The sequence below is a fragment of the Lampetra fluviatilis genome, chromosome 7 (genome assembly GCF_964198595.1).
Source record: "Lampetra fluviatilis chromosome 7, kcLamFluv1.1, whole genome shotgun sequence".
In the NCBI taxonomy this organism is placed as follows: domain Eukaryota; kingdom Metazoa; phylum Chordata; class Hyperoartia; order Petromyzontiformes; family Petromyzontidae; genus Lampetra; species Lampetra fluviatilis.
In genome coordinates this window covers 2,296,142-2,320,840 of record NC_136281.1, presented here as the reverse complement: position 1 = coordinate 2,320,840, position 24,699 = coordinate 2,296,142, and the positions used below count along the sequence as shown (strand labels likewise).

Sequence of the window (24,699 nt, the reverse complement as noted above, 5' to 3'; positions counted from 1 at the left end):
GTCGCTCCTCTTTCCCTCCGTTGTTGCTGGAGGGCGACTGCTTCCAACTGCCCAGTAGCCTCAGGGTGCACCGAGCCTGGCACTGCCCAGTAGCAGCAGCAGCAGCGTCCTTCACGACCCTCCTCCTCCACAGAGGCCGATCTTGATGACACCGCCGGTACCCCTCCCTGACCCCCCACCCCTACCCCCCACCCCCCGGTGTTGTGCCCCCCCCCTCCGTCGCCACGGCAACGAACCGCACGTGCGGGCGACGCCGCCGCCGCGCGACGACGACGATGACGTCAACGCCCGCGGTCGCCATGGAGACCCCGCGCGTCCACACACAACGACGCGGCCATGGCGGCGCCGGGCGCGATGGAAGCGACCCTGGTGGCACTCCACAGCCGGCACCGGTACGTGGCCTCCCGCTCCCTCACCACACGCGTGCCCGCCGGTACGTGGCCTCCCGCTCCCTCACCCACACGCGTGCGCGCCGGTACGTGGCTTCCCGCTCCCTCACCACACGCGTGCCCGCCGGTTCGTGGCCTCCCGCTCCCTCACCACACGCGTGCCCGCCGGTACGTGGCCTCCCGCTCCCTCACCACACGCGTGCGCGCCGGTACGTGGCCTCCCGCTCCCTCACCACACGCGTGCCCGCCGGTTCGTGGCCTCCCGCTCCCTCACCACACGCGTGCGCGCCGGTACGTGGCCTCCCGCTCCCTCACCACACGCGTGCCCGCCGGTTCGTGGCCTCCCGCTCCCTCACCACACGCGTGCCCGCCGGTTCGTGGCCTCCCGCTCCCTCACCACACGCGTGCCCGCCGGTTCGTGGCCTCCCGCTCCCTCACCACACGCGTGCGCGCCGGTTCGTGGCCGCTCGCTGTCAACATTCCCTCGCCGTTGTGAGGAGTCACGATGCGGGTGGACGGGTTCGCGGCCGCACGGCTCACCGTCACCTGGCTTGCGGTAGTAGTACCACCTCCACTTGGCCCTGCCGGTAGTAGTACCACCACCTCCACCACCACTTGACCCTGTCGGGACTGTGGGGGGGGGTGGCCGTGCCGATGTGCGGGGCTGTTTCTGTCATTTATTGTGAAAATTCGGTCACGGTTCCTATGATCGCTGTTACATTGCTTTTATGGCTTTATTTTGGTGATTTCGAAAAGTTTTTTGGTTTGGCCATGTTTGTTTGTTGTAGTACGGAGTTAGACTGATGGCCTTAATCTAAGTTGTCTTGTGGTTGTGGTTGTTGTTTGACTTGCATCCCACTGGGATTTTTGCACACAGCGTTGGTGTACGGTGCTTTTTCTGCAATGTTTTGCTGTCTTTTCTTGGATTTTCTGTTTGCACATAGTCACATAGTCACTTTAAGATGTTTTCTTGATTCAAGAGCCGAATGGCTCACAGGGCTATACCAAATAAATGAAACTGAAAACTGAAACTATCTCTGCAGGGTGGCAGAGGAGCAGCGCGACCTGGAGCACAGGGCGGCCGTGAGGCTCCAAGCCCATCTCCGAGGGTGCAGGGTGCGGGCCTACCTGCGGTGAGTCGTGACATACAACAACAACCGCCGTTCCCCACAGCGCTTGTGCCAGGCTAGGTGCACTTTAAGGCCACGTGAAGTGTCGATCGCCCACTGGCAGGAGGGTCACGGGACAGACCCAGGTGCCACGGGTTGACTGACACTACCACCGTCATGACAAACATGAATACCGCCAGTTACAGTCAGCGCTGTGACACACACACATAACAATAAACATCGTGACGCACATATAGTCTGTTGTTAGAGGTCACCTACGAAGGCCGGCACGACACACGAGAGGGTGGATGGCCACCACCACATCCGCCTTAAAGACAAATACAGCCACCACCAGCGTGACACACACATGCCACTCGCCCCGTCACACACATACCAACCACCACCACCGGCGTTGTGCTATCATCTACAATTAGCTCCATGCCATTAACTCGTACTTCCAGTGAGTTCCATAACTCAACAGGGCTCCAGGCCATCACATCTTAACAATTCCAGACGATCGTCTGGCGCTAGCTCTTTACTTGGGCCATCGTCATGCCATCATCAACTGCCTACCTTCATTCAACTTCATATCACCTCATACAGCTATCTCCATGTCACTACCACTCCCAACTTGACACAGCGCCATAGCACCACTATGTCTCCTTTTCTGTACTCTCACATAGCCTTATACCACCATCTGCAGTCATTTATTATTTTCTGAGTATAGGTGAAACCATACTGTATCTGGAATTGCATTATTTTCACTCTTTGGTCAGTGTAATATCCATAATGAAGACAATGTGTTTTAACCCAACGTTGTTTTTGCTTATAATTTGCTTTGAGTTGTGCAGCTACTTACGTGAAAATGCAACAGTTATCCAGAGGCATTGGAGAGGGTACGCGGACCGGAAGGTGTTTCGGGCCATCGTTAAGGTACACGTTCACCCAGAGCACAAGGTCTTCATTAACCCTATAAGAGGTTTCAGGTATTCAGTGGCAAAAGCCATGATCATGTGGCATCATTTCCACTTACAAATATCAAGCAAAGTCACGTCTGTAATGTATAAAAAAAACACATTTTAGTACTGTAGAACTATCCAGCTGCTTTCATGTAAGTCTGAGAAAAGTCATATGATGTACTTTGAGATAGAGTGTACAGTCAACAGCAATCCCCCGCTATAAGTTTTTGCATTATGCGTTGTTTCACATATATGTTGCTGATTAATTCCGCACAAAACGTCTTTCCAAGTATAACGTTTCGCATATGCGTTCAATTAAAAAAATTGCACAAACATGTTTCGCACAATTTTTTTACTAGAAATGCACGCGGTGAAAACGGACTATTTAGCGATGTAACATCATACTGTGCGCGCTTCGTAGCGCGTTCCACTGTGGTGGGCAATCCCCATCATGAGTCTGAGGTGGTGGAGTTCTTTGAGTCCCATGGTGAGGACCCGTTTAATGAGGATCTTATGCATTTGAAACAACACATGCTCAGGAAGAAGCCGATGAAACGATAACCATTACCACGAATATTAACTGGTGTTCATTGGCATTCACTGCTACAAGGAGATTTAACAGCAGAAAAAGAAAAATACTGTCCAGCTGTCTTTGGACAGATCTTTTCTGGCAATAAAACAGGTGTTAAGATGTTCAAACACTAAATAGAAACCTTTTGCAGCTCGCCTTTTGGCGTTCACTGGTCTGACACTGGTGAGATTAGGCCCTAAATAAGGTGTAGGCCAATCAGGTTAAAAAACAATGCATATATTATCAGAGCATGTTTTGACTTAAAGCTTTCGTGACTGCAGGAATTCCTATTCTTTTGGTCTTTCGGTAAAGCCACTTAGATAGAAAAATAATAAAAAATAATGCTAAGGCAGGGAGTTATAAAGGTTTGAGATGGATGTAGCCCAACGGTCAGTGGGCAGGGCTAGAGATTAAATTTGCATCTAAATGTAAGATCGGAGAAATCTTGACAAACGAAGCTGTGGGGGTGGCCATTGTAATGTAAGAAATTTGCTAGTAAATATAAGCTCGGAGAGAGCTCAGAAAGAGCCATCGCCACATGGAGGTGGAAAAAGATGGCAAAGATTACTAACACAGCTAACAGTGGCTGTGTTCGTGAATGTAACTCAGAGTCGAAAATAACTGCTAACATAGGTAGGTCTGTGTTTATATATCTGGATGGCTTCATGAACGAATCTTTGCTGATAGCCAGTGGGTTTGCAGAGTACCTTCATCTTGGCAAAATCTATTTCGTGTGTGCATTAAAATAATGATCAGCCACGGCTGATGTATTGGTCCGACCGTGTTTCAGATCTGCCTTATGTTCATAAACCCGGTCCGAGACATGTCGCTTAGTTTCCCCAATGAAACTGTTGCTGCAGACACAGCTTATCTTCTTGGTTCTTTCGGTAAAGTCACGTAGAAGGGAAGTAATAAAAGAATAAAAATAAAACACAATAAAATAATTCTCACGACGTTTCGGCCACAATGCAAGCAGCCGTCCTCAGGTGAAAACCAGGTCCGTCGAGGCGACAGAGTCTATTTTTATTCTTTTATTACTTCCCTTCTACGTGACTTTACCGAAAGAACCAAGAAGATGAATCCCTGCAGTCACGAAAGCTTTAAATCGAAAAGACACAGCTTAGTTTGTAGACACCAGGGTGTTGCATGTCAGGGATCACATCCTTCACAGATGGGATCAAATCACGAATTGTATGAACTGTGTTGAATCGTACCTGGATCTTGTGTTTGCTCATGAATTTGGAAATCTTTTTGGTGACCCCTGATATGTAAAGCAAGGTGATGGGTTTGATTGGGTCCTCAGATGGTTCTTTCCCAACGGTTGGGGCGATAGCTTTACGGATTATGTAGTATGAATATCCATTCTTCTTGAGGGCTTGGTGTACGTGCTCCAGTTCACTGGCTAGGTGGTGATGGTTGGAAATAAAACTAGCTCTTTGGTATAGATTTTTGATGAAGGAATTATTCTGGGATGGATGGTGGTTGGAGTCAGGTTTTAGGTAGGCATCCGTATGGGGGGCTTTCCTGTAGACAGAGTGTCCCATTGAGCCATCAGGTCTATTTTCGATTAAAACATCCAAGAATGGTAACTTGCCATCCTTTTCTACCTGCATGGTGAATTTGATGCCTGGGTCCATGGAATTGATGTGGTTGAAGAATTGGTCCAGAGCCAGATGACAAAGTATCATCTACATATCTCTTCCACAAGGAAGGACGTAGGGTGGATGCCTGGATGGCATCTGTCTCAAATTTCTACATGAACACATTGGCGAGAAATTTGAGACAGATGCCATCCAGGCATCCACCCTACGTCCTTACATTGACATGCTAATCTCTCACAATACAATGGCCACCCCCAGAGCTTATATTGTCAAGATTTCTCCGACCCAAAGAATACAGAGCATGTTTGTTTGCATGTTTACCACAAGTTTGTGTGGTTAATGCAGACATCATTCCTTGAAAAAGGTTTCTATTTTGTAGGTGAGTGAGCCAATGGTGGAGACGATGGGACGAAGGGGTATATCTTCTTTATGGATTTTTGGTAAGCCAAATAGTCTGGGTGGTCTAGCAGCAGAAGGTTTTAAGGAAAACCGTTTAGTCTGTTCAATTAATGAAGCTGAATCAGTGATGGTACTGTTCGTTTTTGTAATGAGGCAGTTGGTGGGATCTCTTAAAATGTTTGTGTAGCTGCCATCATTAAGTAGGTCCTGAATTTTGTTATTGTACACGTTTTTGTCCATGATGACCGCGGCATTGCCCTTGTCAGCTGAGAGGATGACGATATCTTCCCTCTTTTTTAATTTAAATAACTCAAAGCACCCCTCCTTACTGATGTTGCTGACTGGTATCTTAGCGCTTTTGAGGGTTGCAGCGATTTCAGATCTTGTCATGTCTGCAGCGATGTGTCCCAAATCCTTAAGAGGTACATTGACCTGGGCAATGATGTCATCCACTGGTATGTTTGGGGGTGACTGCAAAGTCTAACCCTTTAGCTAAAACCGACTTTAGACCATCGAAAATAGGGCTATTACTCAGATTAATAATAACCTTGTCAACGTCTAACTTTTTAATGTGTGGATCTGGTTTCTTCTTGGAAAGGAGGTTGAACTTGGAAATCAGGTTATCTTTACATTTATCTGACATTATAGCGGCTGATGAAGCAGTCATGTTATCTACATGTTCCCAATCAGATGGAGATATTTTTCCCATCAATGTTAAGTGTGATTTCAAGAGTGTCTTGTCTACACGATCTAGTTCAGTACGGATCAATTCTCTCTTGCTGAAAAATTAAGTCATCGGAATCTTTATCAAGTTGTGGAAATAGCGATTTTCTCTGTTCAACAAAGTTCCTGTGCCTGATTGAATATTTGGTCCAACAAGATCCAGGTCCGATTTAACACCGTGCATAAAATTCGTGACCTGATCCCATCTGTGAAGGCCAAGATTCCTGACATTGAATATCCCGGCGTCTACAAACTAAGCTGTATCTGCGGCAGCAGTTACATTGGGGAAACCAAACGACATGTCTCGGACCGTGTTCGTGAACATAAGGCAGATCTGAAACACGGCAGGACCAATACTTCTGCCGTGGCTGATCCTTACTTTAATGCAGCTGGCTCACGTGAAATTAATTTCTCTAGAACGATGGTACTTTGCAAGCCGACTGGCTATCAACAAAGATTCGTTCACGAAGCCATCCATTTTTACAGATACAGACACAATTTCACCCGAGACGACAGTTTTAAACTCAGCAATCATCAACCACTTTGGGTCATGACTTGATTTTTGTTTTCTTGTCCACCTCCACCGTCAGTAGTGTGAGTGTGTGGAGCGAGGTGCAATGCTTTGATTGGTGTAGACCTACTGCCGGTGTCAGAGACCTCTCCTACATTAACATTAGCTGCTAGACCTTTATAAACAGCTTGCCCTCAGAGGTTAACCTCCCTGTTCCTGATGACGACCGCTTGTGTTGCGATCGAAACGTGATATTTTTTTAATTCACTTTATTTTAATATTTATTATTTTATTTTTATTATTTTTTTCTATCTATGTGGCTTCACTGAAAAAACCATCTAGGTTTCTATTTGGCGTTTGAACATCTTAACACCTGTTTTATTGCCAGAAAGGGTAATTCTATTCTTATTTTTTCATACTTTGATACTGGCAAAAGGGTCCAATTTCGTTGCCAATATGTTTGTAATCCTTTTTCTGAACAAGTGTGGATGCAGACAAACGTTGTTAAAACAGAAGCCTCCCTTGGATGTCACCCATAATAGCAAGTACAATACATACAGGCATACGTAATTATTAAAGTAAAATATTTTTGTATGCTTTATGTGACCCCTGCCCACTGCCTCGATCTATCCTGGCTGCGATCGTTATCGAGAACATAGGGCGGTCATCAATAAATTATGAAATAAAAGTTTTGGTAGCACTCTACGTTGCTTTCCCTGGTTCCCTGTCAACTGTGACACGACTCGCTCTCACTCCCAACACCGTCCACGTGCACCCAAGGACTTTCTGAGAGGTTGATGAGGGTCCAAAATGGCATCTATTTGTCCGGCGCACCGTACACAGGCACGCCAACGGACCTGTAATATCAACGCGCCGACGTCACAATTGGCCCCTCGATACAGATCTCTCTCTCTTCAAACTCCTTCGGGAATACATCTCATACCTCGTCCAGTGGTCACGTGACTCTGGAATTGAATCACGTGCCTGACTTCTGAGAGGTTGATGAAGGCCGTGGCCTAACCTACCACCCATTCAACCTAAGACAACCATGACCCATCAACATCCTCAAAGTTTAACAACGACTAATTATATTGCAGTGCGAATATATGCACCATTTACTAGTAACAACCATACTGGTTACATTTAGTAGTGAAAATATACGACTTCCTGCTGGGTTTAGTCTTTCCAGTATATATGAATATTATAAATGTATGCGTCATCAATATGACTAGCAAAAATAAGTGTAGCATGTCAGTTGTTAGTAATATACCATTTAAAGGTTGAGCTATGATGTACGGCCATTCCCTAAAATGTCACGTATTCATATTTTTTCTCCTTTTATCTCAATATTGACAAATGTGTTTACATTTTTTGTCATTGGCACTTGTTCATTATTGGCAGTGTAGTATCACCTCATTATTTGATACATTTAGAAGAAGAGTGTTCACCTCAGTCTTTCTGTAAAATAATTTCATGAGTAATCACGGTCAATGAGAGTTTTTGAGAACTACTTTTACTGGAATTATTCTTGCAGGAAGCTGTTCTCAAGATGAAGTTGGCTTTTTTTAATGCGATGGCTGTAAAGGTAAGGCTGCAGTAACAATTGTTTCCAATTGACTTTTACGTATGTTGTACTTGCATGCACCACTTGAAATTGTTATATATATGCTAAAAGAACTAAATGCTATACTTGTTTTGACAGATCCAGAAAATATGGCGTGGCTACTACGTTCGGAAATATGTGCACAATTACTATGCGCTGAGGAACTATCTTGATGGGCTTGCTATAAAGCATGAGATCATCAGGTGGGTGAATCACTTATTTATCTGTTGTAGAACACACCTGCATTGTCATGTAATAACATAGTATCAGATTATAAAGTGGCCTGCTGCAGGGCAGGGTTTTGAGGGGGCTGGTTTTCAAAAGTGTAGGATGCCCAGGTGACTGTAACCACACTAAATGGATTCCCCCTTTGGATGAAGCACCGGGCCAAAACTGCCACAATTTTTAGTCCTGCTGTAAAAGCGGCAGATATATTTTGCTATCTCAACTATGCAGTGTGTGATTAGAAACTCAATTTTCTTTGGGCTGAGTCATGATATTAATAAAAAGCTCATTTATTCTGAGATTCTGAAACCTCCCATTTGTTATCTTTGTCCCAACAACATGGCAAATTGAAAATACCGCGACTATTCTCTTCACCGATCGATTTGCAGATAAGCGAAATGTGCTGGCCTGATTGCTAAACAGCTCTGACGCAATTTATTGTGTCTGCCTGTGTTTTATTGTGCCCACCGCAGTAATTGCCCATTTTGCAGCGGTTGGAGCCAATCATTTTTCACCTACCTTCTCCGATGGCTATCTGGGTGGATTCGTGTTACCACTCTGGCCTGCGATTGTGGAACACATTTCCCTGGACCGAGTGGCAGAACATCATTCATCAGTTCCACATTCTCCCAAATAGAGCTTGCTCAATGGGATGCTTTTTTTTATCATCATACAACCCCTCATACTTTGTCAGAATTTACATATACATAGACTTGCATTATAATTTGCTTTAAATATACTCTGTTTTAAATTCATGATACTTAACTTAAATATCAACCAATTGGAAATAGGGATTTTACTGTTTACATTTGAAAGATGAAAATGTAATCCGGAAATATATCTGTAAATGTGATAGCACATATTATATACAGGGAATTATCATTTACAATATTATATATGCACAGGTATTTGAGTTTCAACAGTAGAGATGTGTTCTCTTTGGAAACATTCAGACATCACTGTGGAACTAAAAAGGCTGTGTAGATCGTACACCTACTGGACATTAAAAACTTGATAATAAGCTCTGCCGTGGGGAAATCATGCGGGAATACGTGACAAATTATCCTTCAGTTTCTCTGCCCATTCCAATTTCTGTCGAGGGCGTTTTGTTATCTGAAATTATATGTATACCAGTTGGTGAATATACCAAGAGTGGTAAGGAGTCTTGGGCAAGATACCAAGGGAATATTCGAGTGACCACGCTATAATGGGGGTCTGTGTTCAGACAAGGACTTAAATATGCAACCCATTCAGAGGCCTTGACATGTAAATAAAGGGCACCGGTGCTACTTCCACAGGGTCTACATCTATTTTGTATTCATTATAAAATGAGGATAGTTTAAGAAAGTATCGGTGGTTTTAAGCAAGGGAGGGCAAGTCACCACTTCTCGTCCAATCCCTGGGGATTGCACCCAAGGGCCATGGCAATTTATTGGATGTTCTGTATCTCGTGGCAGGTGATTGATGGGGACAAATAAGTTACTGCTTTGATTTAGCTGGGTTGTCAAACCACTGACATTGTGTAGTGCTTTAACTCCATTCACACTTTTTATTAAATGACTTCTGTGGCAAAGGAGCTCCCAGTGGTGGGGAAATATATATGTGTTGTTTTATCAAAATATTTATGAAAGCCCTCACAGTTAAAGTCATTTGTAGGAATAATGTTCATAAAACCGTCAGACTATTTTTGTGAAATTTCAAATGGAAATTAATCTTGGGAAAAAATATCCTTTTTAAAAACAATGACAACGGATAATACTGCACTGTAACATGTTATTGTGACGGGTTTTTTTTCTATAAATCATGGGAATTTTTTTTTAAATGTTCATAGAGTGTTTATCAACATTAAGTGAAAATAGTTATAAACTACAATTGATGTTTTTTAATTGCACAACGGTGTATTAGGTGACAGTGATGCATTTAAATTGCCTATGGCGACTGTATTGCCCATTTCGAACTGTTTATGGTGTCTCACTGACAACAAAATACCCTATATGGTTGTTTCAATCCATTTAAGTAGCTATTTGTGTATGTGTCCTACAGTACAAAAAAAAGAATAGTTATGTCTAAACAGTGCACACCATATTGGTCGTGGGGATTGTTTGACAGTGTACTTAGACATACTGATCAGTGTGGATTGGTGAGGTGGGGGCCTAGACCAGCTAAGATATCCCATACCACTGATAGTAGCCATAGCTGGAAACAAACTCAGGTCGCCAAGTTCACAGTGCCGTGTACTAATCACTGCAACACCTTTACATGTTATTGAGTGAATAAATAACACCTTTATCAATTTCTACATAAATAAAGGTGAACATAACATAGATTATATAAATCTTGACTTAAAGCTTTTGTGACTGCAGGAATTCATATTCTTGGGTCTTTTGGTAAAGTCACGTAGATAGGTTCAAAAAAAATAACAAAAAATAACAAAAAAATAACAAAAAACGCAAGCGGTCGTCTTCCACAAGCGGTCGTCTTTCTGAAGACTTTCTGAAGACGACCGCTTGTATTGCGAACGAAACGTCGTAGTTTTTTGTTCTTTTTTGTTATTTACTTTGAACCTATCTACGTGACTTTACTGAAAGACCCACGAATATAGATTAATGAAATGTAGTGGATTCCTTTTTCAAAGCTAACCAGTGCCTCGCTGATAAATGGGAATAATTTTCAATTGGTCATATTCATACAACCAAATTATCGAAAACATTGACGAGTGGCTCATCTGCAATAGCTTCGTTTATGAGACAACAACAACAATGCCATCAGCTATACTTCTGAAACTTGTCATCGTGTCAGAAATAGCAATTAATAAACAGCTGAATGAAAAATATCTGGAAAGTAGTACCCTAGATAAACATCATAAAATTTTTATTTAGACCAACTATGCATGACGTTATGCTTGTAAAGCAGCAATGTAATGTGTGATGGTGACACACACCAATGTCGAAGCAACAGAGTTTTTACCTCAAAAGAATGCGTCCAAAATGTTTAATGCAGGAATGAGCTGGATGAATACGCAGCCGTCCAGTCACAGGATCGGCAATTCCTTGCCCTGCAAACGGCTGAGCAGCAGAGCGACTACCAAGCACGGAAGACGCACTACTTGCTCAGCACCCACCAGGTATAGAACACACGCCACCTGCTCAGCACCACCAGGTACAGAACACACACCACCTGCTCATCACTCAAGCAGAGAAAGCACTTCAGCTGGTTAGCACTTACTTAATGAAAATACACTCCAGTACCTGCTTAGCACTTGAGTAAGGAAGAAAAACCATCTGCTTAGCATCTATCATGCAAGGCAAGCAGATCACCTGCTTAGCACTCGTGGAGGGGGAGTCAATGCAATACATAAATGAAACCCATAAAGTAATGAAAAAACCCCCCACCTATTTCCAGCCTACCTTTCATCAGGTAAGTAAAATCGCAATGCTTGACATCCATCAGGTGACATCAGACACCTCCTTCCACGTACCCTTCAAATAAGCAAATTCCATGTGATTGGCACCATTTTACTCCCATCTTGGAAAACCTAAGGAATTAACCTTTTTTTCGTTATTTATAGCCTGAGCATATTAAAGCGTACACGTTGAAAACATAAATAGCAACAATTCTTCATATATACAGTTTGAGTACAGTACATATTTAAATGGTAGAACTGACGTGACGTACAGCTATATTGCCAATCAACTGCTGGAGATTGCATAATTTCTAGGCATTTGATGATTAATCAAATGAAATAGATTATTATGCTTAAGATATGTGCATCAAATTGTGCATGTAAAAATATAGAATTTACTGTATACACACACACTTTGCAAACTATGTGCTAATATGCCTTTAGTCTAATGCAACAAATTATACAAAAATGACATGTGACACAGGACAAATGAGACAATATAATATTGCATTGTTGAATCAAAGATTGGTGCCAGAAAGATTTGCACTACTTGAGCATATTGGCACAAGACAGAGGAAAGTGGAAACAAATGACGAAATGTGAAGTGGACACCTATAGGCTATCTGCTCATGGATCGTGATGATGATGATGATGAATCAAACCATTACCTAGAATAGTGACACGTTATCAAATAGCTGGAGAAGTAAATCATTATATGCTTTCAAATGTTCTCAAGGATTATTAAGATATTGACAATTAGAGATCCAGTTTTTCGTAAAAAAAAATATGTGCCGCATACCATTCTGCAAAACACTAATAGACACATTTTAGGTCAAAGGCTCATAGCCTTCGCGAAGCTAAGCTCTGAAGGGTTAAATGTCTTCAGTAATTTGTAAAATAAAATATTGTTCTATGTGTTATTTCATGTGGACATCCAAGATGGTAATTACATTGTTGCTGGGTTTAGTTTGCTTTATGAAGTGGAAGCCTGCCAAAATATCTCGTGTGTATTACAGTAATGCAGCAACTCTTCACAAAATGAACAGCCAGCGCATTTAATTAACTGGCATATCTCTCTAGTTCAGAGTACATTTACATTATTATTGATAAATTCAATTTTTATTAGATTGTGTTTCTTCCGGCTGTAATGAGCCCGCAGTATCTACCATCACACCTTACTTTCAATTAGCCTGCTGTATCAGATAAAAACATAATTACGGTATTTTATGACAAATAAGTTCTTCCCAGTGTTATTGCACATAAATCACTTTCATAATTAAAGTTGCAAAAGTGAGTGCCTTTTACTCATTCAGAATTTGTTGTTTTGTATTAAATTTTGACTGATTTTTATTGTGGGAAATTATATTAGATTACCTTTTTGAGTAGATATTTCTATACTCATATAACTTTTGATTATTGCATGTTTTTCTTTTACTACGCAAACATATGCCTAATGTACACTTGCCATTTTTAAAATAATCCAGCGGATAACAACTATTAATAATGATAATAATGTGTTTTAAAGTTAAAACGACATGGAGTAGTGTCTGTAATGTTTGCAGAAGCAAAATATTGCTAAAGGGGATGAACATTGAGTGGAGCTAGATGGCTTGGGACAGCCCAGCCCAAGCGAGTTCGTCATAGGAACTTGAAGAAGGCGCAGTGGCATTGTGGAGAGCCTGGGGTTAGCGACTGACCGCTGGCAGATGGGCTGGCTGGCCTGTACCCGCATATCAGAAGAAACAACTGGAGCACAGCTGTTTGCTGGGGGGCAGGCCCAGCGCGCGTGGTGGCCCGGCCTCCGCTCTGCTCCACTCCACACACATGTGCTCCCCAAGCATCACTCATTTCCGCTGCTTCGATCAAAATTTTTACAGCTCATTTACCTTTATCCAGGAGCGTGTCGCCTGCTGCTGCCACCGCTGCAGAGGTGGAGTCGGAGGAGCATACCGGAAGCCATTAGTGGCCGAGGCCCTCTGGAGATTACATCTCAATATTTCGGGGTCGCCACTCGCTTTTACAAATCACTGGGAGCAGCGGCATCCTGAGTGGGCCGCTTTGCTTGAACTTCCTGTACATGACAGTTGCGAGAAAAATAAAAGGAGGCTGACAGGCAGATAGCTAAAAGCTGTCACACTGTGGTGCAGCATTCCCACAACTAAAATGCCTCTTGTCTTTTTCCACGTCTATTAATTTTGCATAAAATATGTCCCACGGTGCTCTATTTGTCTGTTTTCATTTTGAATTTGCTGACCTCTTATTGCTGTCATGCTACTTGTGCTCTTGTTGTATTCGTTGGCTGTAATTGGAGAAAATGATAATAATGTGTTGGATCAGTTTTTATGTTTTTTCACACATATGTTAGAAATGAAATGGTATCTGAATATTATAAAGTGAAGGAAAGGGTTGTTCGTAATTTCATTGTACAAATTAATTTCAAGCCACCCATAATAAAGTAAATATGAAACACAGTTTAGTTAAATAGCTGACAATACATATGGAACTCAAAACTATTATTTAATAATGAATTTAATGTGTCCTGGCCATTGTTGCTTGTGTGTTATTGTTAACACATTGCAGCCCAACCGCATTTACATCTGATTTTCAACCTTTGCCATTGTACGTGGATTATGAATTATTGGGAAAACACGTTTCCCTACAGATTGCTGGGATCTATAACTCGCCGTTCCTACCGTGCCCCATGGAGATGGAGTACCGGCTGTTGCAGGCGAGGCCACTGAGCCACAGGAAGCCCTTGGCTATGATGGAAGAGAGCGCTGGGATGGAAAAATCGACACTAACCCCGCATCCGCCACGGACGCTGCCGCCCATCTGTGCTCCAAAACCACAGGTGTGGCCTGAAATCCCTGCCAGCAAGAATTTTCGATCGCCGTTACGCCATGCCAGCTACCATTCCAGATGTTTTCATTTGTCATGCAGAATATACCCTCAGTTATGTGCCACAATTGTGTTGCTTTTCTTGTTCCAGACTTTTTCAGCTCCTGATGCAAAGAGTCAAATAAATTTTAATATGCCTTTAATAATAAAAACTGTATAATGGATAATATAAAGTTTTTTATTGAGTAAAAAAATGCTTTTTAAACATAAGTGTGACCAAACTGCTCAGTATTTTAAGTGTGGGGTAAAACACTTGTGTACAGGGACCGTTTAAAGATCCTGCGGAGGTTTGGAGGCAGCGGCAAAAGCCGCTAGAGCCATCGGTGCGTGTGGCGACACCCTTTGTGTGCCTGGAAGAGGCCCCCAAAGTCCTCCGCAGGGAAGAGTGGAGGAAGCATGCCACCGACACCCAGTATGCTCAACCCTCACACTTCCTCTCTGCTCCCTAGCACGCTTGACTTCACTTTGCTGTATCCCAGCTACTGGTGTAGCATTGTTCTCTAGTTGGTTTCGACTGTATTAAAGGCCTTCCCAGCCACGCAGAATGAACTTACAGGCTCCTAGTCCCAACATCCCATGCGTGCACACATTCTGAACGCAGTGACAACAGACAGCAGGGAGGCAGTGATTCCCACACAAATGATGGATCGTGCAAGTGGCCCCATGAGGCTGGGGTGGTTTCACAAGTGTTGTTGATGACGAGGATGATGATGATGCATGCTGTATATTTCATCCTGTACACGTTTTTTAGTGTTCCACTAACAACGTTCATAATGCCATTTTGATTATTGTTATTGTTACCCCGTTTACAAAAATGAGTACATTTTGTCATAAAAAATTGAAAAACTAAATTTAGTCATTATTGTGGAAAAAAACAGCACTGCCGCGATAAATTTTTTTATGATGAAAATCATTTTGAAGCAATATGAAATGACCAGTGAATGGCTGTGGCCGATAAACACAGCTCTCGAGCTATCTGATGTGCTTGAGGCAGTGGTTACCACTAAGCACTCGTGACCTCCATTGGCAAGGACGTTTGCAGGCTCTGCAGCTGAATTGGTAGCCCGTGCACCAACAAAACAAGCCATCAGTAGCTGTGTTCCAAAATAAAATGGTGCTGTATAAAATAACATGACTTTTGAATCCGGTAATAACATTCTTCATTATTCTCCCAGATTCCTGCCCGCCGTCAGTGCTCACAAGAACAGAAAGTACGAGCCACTTCTCCACACGTCCTCGGACTACGGCCACATCCCCTATGGTAGCAAGCATTTCCGGGATGAGCAGCCTAACAAGGTCATCTCCAATAAAGTAAGCCTTGTGTCACGTGCTGATACACACTAAATATGCATAGCTTGTATTTGTGGTCAAACAACTGTCCTCAATCCGACTTGCATCACATTTTGTATCGTTTTCTTTTCAAGTGTCAATGTAAAAATTGCAATTTCTATAGCAGTTGTCAGATGTCATTTTAAAACACATTTTCTTATGGATCACACGTTTTTTCATACGGTATAAAATGCTGACCAGCAAACCATTTAACAAGAATCCTGCATGTGGAAGGTTATCTGTAGGTTACAAAAGAATTAGGAATTAAGAGCAAGTCATAGTTTGGAAGGTTCAGTAACTATATCTGCCCTTTCCTGAGGACCACAAAGCGTGATTGAGGACGCTGTCAGCAGTGTCCAGACAGTGATTAAAAAGCTACCTTTTAATAATGATTAAGATTATTGCAATTAATACTTGGGTGCACATATAATTTCTAGTGGTTTTACAATGAGGACAGTGCCCTGGGTGCTTTGTGCCTACCAGTCAGCATTTACTGGGTGGGTAGGCCAGACCCTCATACCTCTCTTATAACTCATTGGCAATGTCAGAGTGATTGGAGGATAGGTTGATGCTATTATTTTAACCATTTAGTCTTTTAAATTAAAGTATCCGTTCCAAAGCCATATTATTCAACATCAGTAGTTTCACAGTTGTATCTGTTAACTAAACGAAATATATATATGCTAAACGTCTTTGCTCAGAAAACCATTGTATTGGTTTAGAAAACAAGCAGAGATTCTAACTTTTACATCGACTAATACACTCCTGTATTGCGATTTTACTTGTGTGCAAATTATCTAGTGTTTCATTTGTAAACCATTATTGGATACTGAATACAAACTTATTGTGAGCAACCCATAAATAGTGCCAATTAGTTCACAAATTAGTATTGTAGAACATGCAAATAACATCATTACGAAATCTGGTGCTCCGTCTGATTCTCACGCAGCCTCTGATCCCAACATCTGCATGTGTCTAGGAGTATAATTACCAGTCACTGATGATATATACTGTTTAGCCAGGAAATCTTCCTCTGGGGCAGGAATCAAGCAGAACTATTAGAGATAGAAGGCCGGGAGGGCCCGGGTTGCCGTGGAGACCAGGCCCATGGTCGCCTATGGAGCTAAAATTACCTGCCGGTGCTGTGGGCAGCAGAACAGAGTTCACGGTCACTGTTTCACTCGCGGCATCCATCATTAACGCTCGGGCTGTGGCCTCCGCAGCAGTGTGTGGCCCCACTGATTAACACCTCTAAGCACGGCGCACCTCCAGCAACGCACTCAGCCTCTCCGGCACAACGCACAGCTCCGCAGATGTACGCCCGCGCCGAAGATATAACATTTTATTTCCAACGAATAATTAGTTATTCGTAGTTTTGTTGCAATTACTTGATCAACCGCTGCAATAATTTGAAGTAACTTATGTAAATTTCTGGAGTAAAATCTCCAAACGACTATGAAGTTGTCGATCATTTTCACATGATGCCCTTTGCGGAATGTGCACAATATATTTTTTAAATGCTTTGACATAATAATCGAAAATGGAGAAAACAAAACCATTACAAATAAATATTAACTTTGAACAGTTTCAAATTTAAAGACTCTTTACAAATTTTTATTCAATACATTTCAGGGAAATTGGCCTTTGTTATATGTAGCATATATAACTTCGTGATTGAATGTCTGGATACTAATAATGCATTTATGCTATAATTCATGTTTCCCAAAAATGGCTATTCGAACACCAAGTGATTGTTCTTGGACGCTTAATTTTATCGTTGGAATATTAAAAACACGAGTAAAGGAATATGTTATAGACACAGTACATTATTTGATTTTAAGAACACGTGTTGTGAAAATGTAATTCATTCATTGCAATGCATGCGTACCTGTGTTGAGCTACTACTGAATCAGTGTTAAAATCCTCACCACTGACATGGCAACTTGCAGCAGTTGGGCAGTGGCGAATATTTCAACCAATCTTGGGTCTCCCCAAGGTCGACTCAGCCGTAAATGAGAACCGAGTGCTCTGTGTGTAAACACCAGCACTGGGGAGACACACACAGCAGGTTGTGTGGTATCCCCCCCAACCTCTTGTGCCGTGCCGGCCTTCATAGGTGCTCACTAATAGCATTTGCCCCAACAGTCTGTTAAAGGCTTGTCTTTGAGTACTGTATATGTGTGCTTACATGGGATATGTAAAAGGTCACATAAATGCCAGCCCTGCAGAGAGTGCTTATGCTACAATAGTTGATTTACTGTCCAGTAGATGCTTGTGTGTGTTTACACACGTTTACTTATACGTTTATAAATACCATTACATACTTGGGGGTGTGTATGCATATGAAGTTGTACATATACGGTGCAATATAGGACCAATTTTGTAATACAATCTTTGTTAACACTATTGTAAATGTGAAAACAAATCAGCACATACAGTGTTTCCATCACGATATGGTATAAACTATTACGGTAGTACAATATATTATAAAAATGAATGCCTAAGCTAAATATTCACATCTGTAATAAAAATAGACAAAAAATTGAATGCGTTGTTAAACAACTAAAATATTTATTTTAAGCAGATAATAGCATCACCAGATAGATGTGTATTAAGTTTTTTCATACAATGGTTATTCTTTGTAGTACGTTTGTGAGCAAAGTTTGGTTGTTACATTTTGTTAAAACAATGCTCTTGTTTTAATTTATAGCCATGGGAGACAGAAATATTCAAGTTATCTTCGAAATGTATATATGTTGAACTTCCGTCGCACCGTACGTAGCCAACCGTGATAATCGGAGGTGTGGGAAATGGGAGGTGGATGGAAGTTTGTGGATGCTGCAAGCCTCTAGCCTCGCAGGCTGCTTTTAGGCAGAGACCCATAGCGCAGGGAATTAAATGGTGGTTGGTTCTTGCAGCTGAGCCCAGATTCGTGAAGGGATGCAAGAGAGACGGGATGAGAGAGAGAGAGAGGGGGTGCGAGGAGGCACAGAAGGCAAGCAGCAGGCGTCAGAATGCCAAAGGGAGGGTTAAACTTAAAGGATGGGCCTCAGGTGTTCTTATTTGGCATCAGGAAAAAAAGATAATATTAGAAACCCCAGAACTAGTTTAAAGAATAGCAGCTGCCAACAATTCCAGTATTTGCACTGTGGGTTGTAAATAATGTATTTGTGCGACTCGGTGTGCAAGCTGAAGTGATTTACGAAAGATGACGCTGTTGCCTTGCTTGTCCAGACTCCAAAGTATTTTCTCTTTTTCGACAGGCGTACCATACCGTCTTTCCACCAATCCCCATCTTCGAGAAGCTGGGGAAGACCTACTCCCAGGGACAGGAGGTTTGAGGCATGCGAATGGAGCTGTTCCTTGGAGAACTAGAAATGCAGATGAAATGGAAAAAATACAACAACAAGAAAAAACACCGTAAACAAGTGTGTGGTGATTTGGGAATTGCTATTTTTAAATTAAAGAAGATGTTATATTTCTAACAGCCTATTTGTATTAAAACAGGAAGAACCTTTCAGGTAAATGAGATTACATTCACAGGCACTTCAGTGATTAAGATGCATCATAGGATAAGTGATGATAAGTAAAAAAAACAACTTGCTTTGTCTTTGCTGTTGTATCTTTGACATTACCACTATGGGAGGAAGGTTGCATTGCTGGTGATAATGATAAAACTGTAATAAGCTTTACTTGAAAATAATCTGTAAACTGTTCTTGTTTAATACTAATGGGACCTTAAAATGTTGCTACCTCAACGTTTACACATTTTACTAATCTAATACATTGAAAATTGGATATATGGTCACTCACCCTTGCTTGTTTGTATGTAGCACACTGGCAATACTGATGTATGAACATTAACAGCCATGTGCAATGCCTAAATTTAACTCAAACAAATGTGGCCCCCTACCTTCTTTGTCTGTTAGTTTGAATTTAATTACTTAAAATGTAATTTTAATTTACAGTAAACATTCCAATTTTAGTATTTCTTTTTGCGTTGAGATCCGAATTTCTCACAAACAAAAACGACATTTATTGAGCCAAACTGTGCTTGTGCAAATTAAAACATGGGTGGTTCAAGCATGTAGGCCAGTACAAAAACATACGATGACACTTCCTAATTGAAACCAGGTCACATGCATACGAAGCACTTTCCGCTGCTGAAGAGAAATCAATGGTGGGCTTGTTTCAGGAAGCTTCCCAGCTGTCTGACAAACAATCCTGCTGTTTTTTTCTCTAACTCGTGTGCCTGTAGAGAACTTGTAATTCCCGATGTGCAACAGACATCACAGTCAGATATAGACAGTTTACAAATACAGTAAAACCTTGGATTGCGAGCATAATTCGTTCCGGAAACGTGTTTGTAATCCAAAGCACTCGTATACCAAAGCACTCGAAAATCAGTTGTGATCACGTGACGCTCGGCAGACAAAGCGTTTCCGTGCTACTCGTGTTTATCAAATTAATATTTATTTAAAAAAATTGCTCGTCTTGCAAAACAATCGCAGACCAAGTTGCTCGCAATCCAAGGTTTTACCTTAACTGCCTGGTCACACGCTCAGCGGATTGCGTCCGTGGTCTGGTGCCTGGGCAGCTCTGCCCGCTTGTGCCCAGGGTGTGTGTGTTGTCGGACCTGTTTACTGACTGCTTGCTGCCACCCAGTGGCGACATTCCGTTTGCTGGGTATCGACGCGACACGCGCCGCTAAAACATCTCTACGCAGTACCATTTGCCAGTGTCTAGAGTTGGGAAAATAAAAATAGGAAATAAAGTTTCGTGCATTTACACAAGATGAATACAACGAACTCTCTGCTGTTGTTGCACTGCTCAGGGCGTCGAGAAGGAGCCAAGGGAAACGTAGGCCGAGTTACAGCTGCAAACAGGTTTAAATGAAAGTGCCAAATGATCCTTATGGCGGTACCCCGGGGTACCAAATAATACAAACTGACCGAGGCAATTAAATATTTTATTTCTGGGACACTATTTTTTCCAGGGGTGTACTTCACTCCGCAACTGGGGAACCAATCAATCCGAAATCAGTGCCACTCCGCGATGTTGAAACGCAGCGAGGACGATTACACCGAAACCCTGAACGCTCGCGGTACGCACTGTAGTGGTGCATCGTGGTGCTCGTCGAGATGAGTCGATTGCCGCATCGCCGACCATCAACAGACTAACAGTGACTGCATCACGGACATGATGTGAGAGCCGGGGTACTATGGTACCGCCTTAAGGTTCATATGTACCTGCACACATGGTCACGACATCTCATACGAAGTATTGCAGTGCTCGAGAAATGTGTTCCTATCTTTTATATAAAATGTATGTAAAATATATTGATCAAAAGCATGATTTTAACGGATTGCCACCCTCAATCAGTCTCTATAGTACATTCATTTTAAGAGAGAGTCCTGTTTCCAGAAAACATATTTTAGAACATTGACAGTGCTTTAACTCAGATGAGAATGTGTATAGCTGTGTGCGTTTGTGGCTGCCATTTGATATGAAAACAGTTTGCATGAAGTTGACAAGCATCCTTTCACGAGGCATTGCTGTTAAATGTAAGATGCGATTGAAGCAGTGGACTGGAAGAGGTTAATGGAAGGGACTCACCAATTGGCAAGAAGCTGACTTGGCAGCTGTTCCTCCAACATCACAGCCCTCTGCGGCCACCCACGCACCAAACGAGCCTACCACAGACGCGCACTTTTCTTGGACATACGGTGCTTTGATAGGAATATGTTGAATCTCGGTAAAAATTGTTTGTCTACCAAAACACAAAAGCACAATTGGTGGCAGAATGCCAGTGCACATAAAAGCACAACAGCCGGCTGGCTGCCATCTATCTCTGCGTACAGACAATTTCACAAAGGCTACTGTGGGCGCATTCCGCTTTGTAAGAAGTATTACTTTGTCAATGAGCCATACTGATGACGGTATGAAAACACTTATCATCAATTCTAAATAGCATGCGCAGAATTCAAAGTTTGCTCTTCGTAAATGTGCTTTTTATGCCAAAAGGAAAACATAAAAATGGTGTTAGTTACTGTTGTTTCTTGGGGAACACTTATTGATACTCTGGCTCTCGTAATATCGGCTCAAATTTGAGTGCGGCATTTTGCCACAAGGTCACACAAATGTTGTGCCGTGTGTACATTATAAAAGCTGTTCGGTGGCTCTCGGTTCAAGGGGCTGAAAAGAGTAAAAGGTCAGAAACCGGCAGCGACTGTGAGACGCCAACACGGGTGCCTGTTACGTCCACTAATTGTGTCTACCTGTGCGCTCCGCGCGCGGCCGTAACGCTATCTCTGGGGCTGCATTTCTCATTTGCATGTTAAAGCATCCCTGATCAATAACCCCAGCCAAGCTGTTGGGTTTACTTTACCTCGTTTCAGGAAGGCAGGAACAGCACTAATAGGCCCGAAACCGCACGCCGAGGGCCACTAACTGCGCGTCAGCTTGCCGCACAGACAAGTCATTAGTCTAATGCCTGTCAAGGCGGCAAGTGCCCATGCGCTCCTCATCCTTTCACCAGGCTCTAATAGGAAGTTCCACATACTCTGCCGGTCGTGGTTTAGAGGCATTCTTAGAAATGCGTTGGCAAGAGATAAATCCCTTTGCTAACAAATATTTAAATATGGTCAGTGTTTTGTACAAATTTAGCCCTATTAGTTTCATGGACTCACCGTAATGCTGAGATGCTGATCATAAATAATACAGTTTTTCGCGAGTGGGAATTTATTTGGTGTGGTGCATGAATTATATATTACTCTTTTAACTCGGTTTATTCAAAAATATCAATGCACATGTGATATTTATCCACTTTTTGTTCCTCCCAGTCACTCCATTTAATTACAACAAAGGGAAATGATGGGGTGGCTGCTGTACAGCAATGCGTTTAATTAATACTGTGGGCACACAAATCTCATCGTGTGAATGTGACAGATATTGCTACGGCACAAGCACATCTTTGTTTTCATTTGATGCAGTAATTTGAAAATCAAACAATGTCGGCATTCCCGAAGTGTTGCCTATAAAATGAATAAGAGTATGGAATTAATGACCTTTCAGTGTTACACTTCATGCATTAGTAAAGTGTGCGTGCAGCTGGGATGCAATCCAGCAAACTGGCGGGCGGCAGCACGACCCAAGCTCACACTCTCGTTCTGTGCATTACCCCACCGTGAGCCACTTATGTCCGTAGCGTCCATCTTCTCAAGTGTGTTCTAGGTTTTTTTTTTGTTTTCCCATGCTGACATTGGGTGTGTCGACAGTGGTGCTCACTCGTCAGTGTTTGGCGACAGCTTGGCAGGCTAATCCATGGTGCCATGCTGTGTGGAGTGGCCCCAGCTGAAGGCGTATGAGCAGACACTTCATGGCAAACCATCCCCTTCCCTGCTGTCTGCGTCGCCACCCCCACCTCCCCATGTGCCACTTACCGGCAGAGGCTGCAAGGAGGAGCTGCCTGCAAGGAACAAATAATGCCTGGAAATTGATTTATTTGTTTTAGCAAACAAGGTATTGTTCACATATTCTGTAATATCTACAAATACACCAGGCATGAGATACAGATCTCGTTTATATCATCAGACATACATTTTTATGTTTCCATTTAATAAGACTGCTCAAGAATGCACTTTCTGTGTATGATTGCATACATGACTGCTGTAAGCTTCAACACAAGTCTAACATTAGGTGAGTGCAATGACCATTCACTTCACACAGCTGACAGGCAAATCACTGAAGGGAATGACAAAAATGTGCTATCTCCCAGGGTGGATACTGGAGTTCCCATGACAACATTTTGCGAGCGCAGGCCATTGTGTGCCTTGTGGGTAGGCAAAGTAAAAAAAAACGAGTGTCGGCGAATGTTTGACTCACTGAAATCACTGGGTGGCTGTGGCGATCCAAATTGTAGACTCGCTCGAAGATGCTCGGCAGTCCAAATGCCTTAACACAGAACAATAGGGGGTACTAGTCTTAGCTAAAACAGTCCACGATACAAATGGAATAGAGTAGAATGGTCAAGAATCTAAACTGTATCAATATCCTGCATGGTATTAATAAGGCATTGTCAGGTGGCGTCATATATTAGCAATTTGAAATGAATGGAAATGATCTGGTGCTTCAATGGAGTGTGTGAAGTGTTTTAAAATTAGCCACGGTCACTTTGTGCCACCTCAGTATTCTCTGTACAACAATTTGTGAGACACAACCTGGGAGAGCCGGAGCACTTAAGCATGAATATGCAATGAGGTGACCCGGGGCAGTGCACGGATGCTGTGAGGCTACTGTCCGTGCAGCTGCTGCGCTGAATATTCATGCCGGTGTCGTGCACCCACGGCCCTGCCCCAACTGCCCCCCCCCCCCCTGGCCCTTCGCGTTCAGGGCCGCCTCGCTGGGCCACCCGTGACCCCGCGTGCGTCTTGACAAGCTGCCGCGCCGAACAGCACTCAGCGCCGTGGGTCCGCGCAGCCCCCCGTGGCCTGCACTGCTCGCCGCTAAATCGATCGACTGGAATATTAACGCACTAAGCAGTTTTTTTTTCTATTAACGTGGCATACGCGGAGTGTCCTCTGTGCCCGTGATGTGCCAGGTATCTGCTGGGTATTGCAGAAGGACGTGCTCTTCAAGTGGCCGAGGTAGAGATCCGCGAAGAATTAAATTTTGTAGCGTCCTGGACGTTCTTCTAGCGGATCACGTCGCTTTCCTCTTCGGCTAAAACTCATCAGATTTCCACTGATTTTTCACCTGGTCACAGGGCCTGCGAATTTTATCCAATGGTTAAAATTAGTGTATGTTGACGAACACACTACTTGGTTAAGAAGTCTGCCAATGCAAAAAAAATATTCACAACGCAAAATAATTCATATTCTTGGTTCTTTCGGTAAAGTCTAATTTTCTTGCTGTGGGTTTCACACCTGACGATGATTGCTTGTGTTGCAATCGAAACGTCGTGAGAATTTTATTGTTTTA

At 42.8% G+C, this 24,699-nt stretch overlaps 1 protein-coding gene across 2 annotated transcripts; it reads left to right on the top strand.

Annotated features, from left to right (window-relative positions):
• Nucleotides 1-307: 307 nt before the first annotated feature.
• Nucleotides 308-24,565, top strand: SPATA17 (spermatogenesis associated 17). Of its 2 annotated transcripts, XR_013637055.1 has the most exons (12): nucleotides 308-392; nucleotides 1,433-1,522; nucleotides 2,350-2,431; nucleotides 7,797-7,847; nucleotides 7,965-8,068; nucleotides 11,091-11,214; nucleotides 14,156-14,344; nucleotides 14,655-14,803; nucleotides 15,567-15,702; nucleotides 18,984-20,606; nucleotides 23,169-23,241; nucleotides 24,112-24,565. XR_013637055.1 is itself a non-coding variant. In XM_078858150.1 (10 exons), the coding sequence occupies exons 1-10, from the start codon at nucleotides 337-339 to the stop codon at nucleotides 19,059-19,061; spliced, it is 1,059 nt and encodes a 352-aa protein (XP_078714276.1). In that variant the 5' UTR covers nucleotides 308-336; the 3' UTR covers nucleotides 19,062-21,188. The 2 variants fall into 2 exon arrangements, 1 of the variants encoding a protein (XP_078714276.1); XM_078858150.1 differs by lacking the exons at nucleotides 23,169-23,241; nucleotides 24,112-24,565 and having other exon boundaries at nucleotides 18,984-21,188.
• The last annotated feature ends 134 nt before the right edge of the window (nucleotides 24,566-24,699 follow it).

Coding starts and splice junctions, on each gene's coding strand:
- SPATA17 (XM_078858150.1), top strand. CDS start 337: ATGGCGGCGCCGGGCGCGATGGAAGCGACCCTGGTGGCACTCCACAGC. Junction 11,215..14,155: donor ACTTGCTCAGCACCCACCAG/GTATAGAACACA, acceptor GTTTCCCTACAG/ATTGCTGGGATCTATAACTC. Junction 15,703..18,983: donor ACAAGGTCATCTCCAATAAA/GTAAGCCTTGTG, acceptor CTTTTTCGACAG/GCGTACCATACCGTCTTTCC.